The sequence below is a fragment of the Python bivittatus genome, unplaced genomic scaffold, assembly GCF_059951505.1.
Source record: "Python bivittatus isolate LINGU-HERP-01145 unplaced genomic scaffold, Pbiv_v1 ctg000470_np1212, whole genome shotgun sequence".
Classification (NCBI taxonomy): Eukaryota; Metazoa; Chordata; class Lepidosauria; order Squamata; family Pythonidae; genus Python; species Python bivittatus.
The window spans coordinates 139,758-145,629 of NW_028277065.1; the positions used below are offsets into that span (position 1 = coordinate 139,758).

The following is a 5,872-nucleotide window of genomic DNA, read 5'->3' on the forward strand; positions in this document are numbered from 1 at the left end:
AGGCATGATGGGAGATGATATCAAAGTGTGGGGATCAATGAAAAAAGAGAATTCTTACACATAGTAGAGAAAAAAAAAAGTAAGGTTAGTGTTGGTTTATATAGTTAAACTGAATAATTATAAAAATTATATTAATTTCAGTATGGTATAAGCTGTTTCTCATAGCGATATCTTCCCAAAGCATATACATTAAGCATATCAAAAAGAAGTACAGGGAGAATGAAAAGCTGTTATACAGTTATAAAACATTGTTACTTTTAGGGGAATTTTTTTTTTTTCAATGTGAAAGAAATCTGTATATAATTTAGATTTTATCTTCCTACAGGAAACAGCATAATGTCATGTCTAACACTACAAGTATATCGGATTTTGTGCTTGTTGGATTTTCTGGAAATCAAGAGGTTAAAATTTTACACAGCACTGTCTTTTTGATAATGTATCTATTAGTCCTGGTGGGAAATCTTCTGATTATTTTTCTGATATTGATCAATCGTTATCTGCACACCCCAATGTATTTCTTTCTAGTCAATTTATCTATTGGTGACCTTGGTGCCACCTCTGCCATTATACCCAAATCTATAGTTAATGCCTTCATGAACTCCACATTTATTTTGTATTCTGAATGTATAATACAATTGTTTTTCTATGTTTCTTTCCTGTCATCAAATTTATTCCTTCTCACTATCATGGCCTATGACAGATACATCGCCATCTGCCATCCATTGCACTTTGCATCCATAATGAAGTGGTCCACTTGCCTCCAAATGGCTGGAGGGGCATGGGTGGCTGGATTTCTGCATGCTGCGCTACATGCGGGGAATATTTTTTCAATGCCATTCTGCTCCAACATCATAAATCAATTCTTCTGTGAAGTTCCACAATTAATCAAGCTCTATTGTCCTGATTCTTATCTTGGTGAAACTTGGGTTCTTGTCTTTAGTTCATCCTTGGGAGTTGGCTGCCTCTCATTCATTATCTTGACCTACGTGCAGATCTTTAGCACCGTGCTGAGAATGCCCTCAGTTGAGAGAAGGGAAAAGGCCTTTTCAACTTGCATCCCACACCTCATTGTTGTTTCCCTATTCATTGGCAGTAGCCTCTTGGCTCACCTGATACTACCTGCTAATTCTCCATCCAGATTGGACCAAGTGTTCACTACACTGTATACTGTTGTACCTTCACTAATGAATCCAATAATCTACAGCATGAGGAACAAAGATGTCAAAACTGCCTTTTGGAAACTGCTCAGTTGGAGACTATTTAGGAAAAAATGAAAATTCCCCTTTGATATAGCAATTTGTTCTTCAACTTAATTTTGAAATTCAGCATAGGTTCACTGACTAAGCACTTCCCATTGAATGTACATTCTTCATTAATTTGATATATTATACATTTTGATTTGTTGCATTTGCAAAAGTAAATGTTTTACAATATTAGGCCTCCTAGCAGCACCAATTCTGTTGGGAACATGAAATATGATTCAATAAATTATTTGATTAGTTATAGTTTCACTGTTCAATTCCTGAAGACCTTCTGAAAATATAAGTATGGAAGTATAATTAGGAATAAATCAATGTAACTGATTAATAATTAAGGAAAATGGTATATAGGGCAATCATAATAATTAGTTACTTTATGGGACAAATTGGTGAAAAGGATGTTTGAGACTAATGGCATAGAAAACAAAGCAAAGCAAAACAACAACCAAAACAAAAAACAAAAAACTCAAAGAAAGAGTTAATAGTCTATAGGGCATTTTACACATTCAAGTCAATGTGAGAAAGATGAAGACCAGGTTCAAAGTGGCAGAAGTTGGAGGGGCGAGGTTCAAGAACTGATTCCTTTTATGGCTATCAATGGAGGAGGTAAAAAGAGAAAGTAGGAAGCCTTGGAGCAATGAAGAAATCAAGAATTGTTGAAGTACTGTTAAAGTAGTTGATAGATGTAGATATATCACACTCACCCACTATTTGCAGAGATGATTTTTTTTGTGGGGGGGGAGACAAGGGATGAAATAAAAACAGAGTAGAAGAAAAAGAGTCACTTTCCTTTGGAAGACTAGGCTGCACTGGCTCACGGTTTTGCTCCTCACAGGTCAGAGTTAGATGGATCCTTCAACAGTTGGAGGGGAAGAAGATAGGGAGTCCCTAAAAATACCTTCTTGCTTTGATTTGCTCAATCTGTTGCTTGGCTTCTCAAAGCCATCATACTCCTGGGGACTTAGATCAAAGCATGAGCATTGGTATACTATACTATACTTTTTATTATTATTATTATTCTGAATGCAGCTAACTAGATGACCAAACTAGTCTTCCAGGTTGTGAAATCCAACTCAGCAAGGCTGCTTCACAGAAAATAAGATTAGGACAAGGGATAGCAACCTCCTTGGGTCAATACCACAACTCAGTATAGTGCTTTAATAGGACTATTTACAGGAATTAGTGAAGAAGCAGAATTACTTACAGCAGAATGTAGAAACTTTCCAGTTTCTAACTTTATCTCCCAGAGCTATTTGCTGGCATTCACCCACTCTGTTGCTTAGCCACAAACTCTACCCTCTTTCTCCTCTTTCCTCTATCTCTGCTTTTTACTAAGAGAGAGTGATAGGAAGAGGATTGGCTAAGTTTTTTGGTGTATACCTAAAACCTTTCTTCAACTTTTTTTTGGACCTCATCAACCATCCCTCTGTGTAGACATTCTATGATGTATCTCCCTTTGGTCTTCTGCTAAGCACTTCCCAGTCTAGGACTTCCCAAAAGGCTCCATGCATCAGTCTGCAGGGAACTGTCTTCCTCTATCCTTGTATGCCTTAGGTTTTGGGTGAAGCATGCCCCTATTTTTAGATATGAATTTCTCTTCTCCTGGGGAAGCCTCAAGTGGATGTCTTCATCCTTTCCTCCCTCTGGGGCCAGGAACCAGCACCTCCACATTCCAATGGCCCAACACACCCACAGGAGGTTGGCTGTTTCCAACCACAAACTTCCCATACAGTCATTCCAAAGTCACTTACTGCCTTGATGCCTCAAAACAACACAGAATCAAATATGGAAACATCTATCTGTCTTTTATGTATTTATTTATTTCTCTCTTTCTCCATTTACAGCTCAAACCAGAAGTATGTACCCAGCAACTGAGGAAATGGGTTTTTATCCAGGCCTTTAAATCTCAAATACTACATGTTAGGCTTGGTCATTCAAAATGCTGCTTCCATCTGCCCAACAACAATCCTGGCTAGCAGCCAGGACATCTCACCTGCCCAGCCTCACCTGCCCTCATAAGAACAAAGTTGGATTGCAAGGCCATACCTAAACCTCTTTCTTCATTTTGTTTTCTTTTTCTCTGCTGACTCACACCAGCTGAGAAGCAACCAGTCTGGCCACAAAACCCATATGCTGCAAAAAGGACAGATATTTTTATTTCTACTGAAATTTTATTATTTTTCACTGGGCCATTCCTTTAGCATTCTTCTGGATTGAGGCAGAGATCCAATATTTACTCAAGCCAGGCCCCATGAAGATTATTTGCTCATTTGCCAAAAGATGAAAAAGCACCAAATTTCATTGTGCTGTGATTGCACAGCTCCCAGCAATGGCATTGTCTGATCTGCATGGGGAGGGCATCTAATACTGTGATAAATAGGGAATAATGTAAGGTCCCAGACATTTAGTAACCCACACTAATCAAGTACTTTACTGCCAAAGCAACAATACACTTGCTCCCAAGAGAAGTATAAAATTCATTAATGTAGGGAAAAGTATAGAAAGTATAAAATAATAATCCATTAGCTGGGTTCTTGGTATTAGCTGAGCATCATTGTTTGCTAGTGGATGTTTAATTACCAGGCTATATAACATTGTCAATGAATGGAAGAATGGAGTTTCCTGGCTGTTTATACATATTAAATAATTGTTGATGAAAATTTAATATTCTATAAGAAATGCTACATTCATGTAGGCTATATACCCCCATATACCAAGAAATTCTCATATATCATGGGGGAAAAAAAATCTGCGAAATAGCTAGAAATATTTGGAAAAGGCAAATGGTGCTTCCATTAGCTCCCATAAACACTATGGCCACAAAATGGTGAAGTTAGTTCCTTATTATTTATTCTGCATTATTACAAAATAATCAGAGAGAAAGCCTCTCAGTGATTTTTTCTTACATCAACTATGTTTATGATTTTGTATGGATCTTAACTTTTAAAACTTACAATTATAAACTGCTCTTTCCAAGAGCTTTACAAAGGCCCCCTGCAGTTCCTTGCTTCGGAAGCTATAGATCAAAGGGTTGAGCAGTGGTGTAATGATGGTGTACAGCAGAGAAATGAGGCGGTCTTCTTCTACAGCATGACCAGATGAAGGTCGTATGTAGGTGTACATGAGGCTGCCATAAAAGATGCTCACCACAGTGAGATGTGATCCACAGGTGGAAAATGCCTTGATCCTACCATGAGCAGTGCGGATTTTGAGGACAGAGGAGACAATGAGAATATAGGAGAGAAGGATCAGGCTGAATGACATAATCATGATACCTCCAGAGATAGTGAAGGTCACCATCTGGCTGATGAAGATGTCAGAGCAAGATAAGCGTACTAAGGGAAGAATGTCGCAGAGAAAGTGATTGATTTTATTGGAGTGGCAGAAATGTAGGGAAAAGACCATGGCTGTGTTAATAGTGGAATTGAAGTGGCCAATAGTCCAGGAGGCCGCTAACAAATATCGACATACTTTCTGGTTGATGAGTATAGTGTAGTGCAATGGGTGGCAGATAGCTACATAACGATCATAGGCCATGGCTGAGAGAAGAACACATTCTGTGCTCCCTAGAGTACCAAAGAAATACAATTGTAGTGCACATCCAATGTAGGAGATGGTCTTGTCCCCTGACAAGAGGTCCCGTAGCATTTTGGGGAGAGTAGTGGAAATGTAGCAGATCTCCACAAAAGAGAGATTCCTAAGGAAGAAGTACATAGGAGTTTGGAGATGCTGATCTATCCTAATCAATGTAATGATGGTTAGATTTCCAGCTAAAGTTAACAAATAGACAAACAGTCCTATGACAAAGAGAAGAGTCTGGTTGTTTTGGCCAATAGAGAAGCCCATCAAGAGAAATTCAGTGACACTTGTCTGGTTCTGATCATTTGGTGGACTGATGTCCATCTTTAATCAGGTTATTGCAGCTTCTTGGGCTTGAAGAGTTCTCAGGTGTTTAATCAGCCAATGCTGGTAATTCCCAAAAGTGCAACTGGTAAAAAAGAGTCCATTGGTTAATAGTGAGTTTGTAAATCATGTTTGTTTGTTTACTTCTTGTCATCAAAGAAGCATCAGATATAGCCAGCAGGTCTAGGTCAGGATAAAAAATCAGCTGCATTGGTGGGCCACTGGCCAATTTCCCCCAGAACATAGAAACCTCCTGCTTTTTGGGATTCTTGCCAAGAATGGTGGACTTTAAAGTGAACAGACAAGTGGTTCCTTATGTTCTTGATCAACAATGCACAATCACTAACAGAAGCCAGTCAACCTGAGATAATATAAAGTTTGGGAGAACCTAGTAATTTCAGTTTCTTTCAGTTTGTCATTTTTGTGAATATGTCCGAATTGTTTCACTGAACCTGAGAGTTTTACTCTACATCAACGTTTGAAGATGTTAGTACCTTTTTTTATTTAGTTTATTTGAATTTTGCCCAACATTCACTGTTCAAAAGCTCTCCTAGATAACTCTGCTTTCACTAATTTCTAAAATGGTAACAGAAAGTGGGGGGTAGTTGAATATCAGGGAGAAAGAGAATCCAAAAGGGCAGGTGCAGCAACAGAAAAACAGTGCCTATAAGCTTCCATCGTTCTTACCTCTTGATAGTGAGGAACTGCTA

General features: G+C 38.4%; 2 protein-coding genes across 2 annotated transcripts; one reads left to right on the top strand and one right to left on the bottom strand.

Annotated features, from left to right (window-relative positions):
* Positions 1-509: 509 nt before the first annotated feature.
* LOC148215495 (olfactory receptor 14J1-like) lies at positions 510-1,274 on the top strand. The gene has a single exon (XM_088142897.1). The coding sequence runs from the start codon at positions 510-512 to the stop codon at positions 1,272-1,274; it is 765 nt and encodes a 254-aa protein (XP_087999023.1).
* A 2,928-nt stretch (positions 1,275-4,202) lies between these two features.
* LOC103048572 (olfactory receptor 5G9-like) lies at positions 4,203-5,162 on the bottom strand. The gene has a single exon (XM_007442205.3). It carries the CDS (start codon positions 5,160-5,162, stop codon positions 4,203-4,205), a length of 960 nt encoding a protein of 319 aa, XP_007442267.3.
* Between the last annotated feature and the right edge of the window lie 710 nt (positions 5,163-5,872).

Coding starts and splice junctions, on each gene's coding strand:
- LOC103048572 (XM_007442205.3), bottom strand. CDS start 5,162: ATGGACATCAGTCCACCAAATGATCAGAACCAGACAAGTGTCACTGAA.
- LOC148215495 (XM_088142897.1), top strand. CDS start 510: ATGTATTTCTTTCTAGTCAATTTATCTATTGGTGACCTTGGTGCCACC.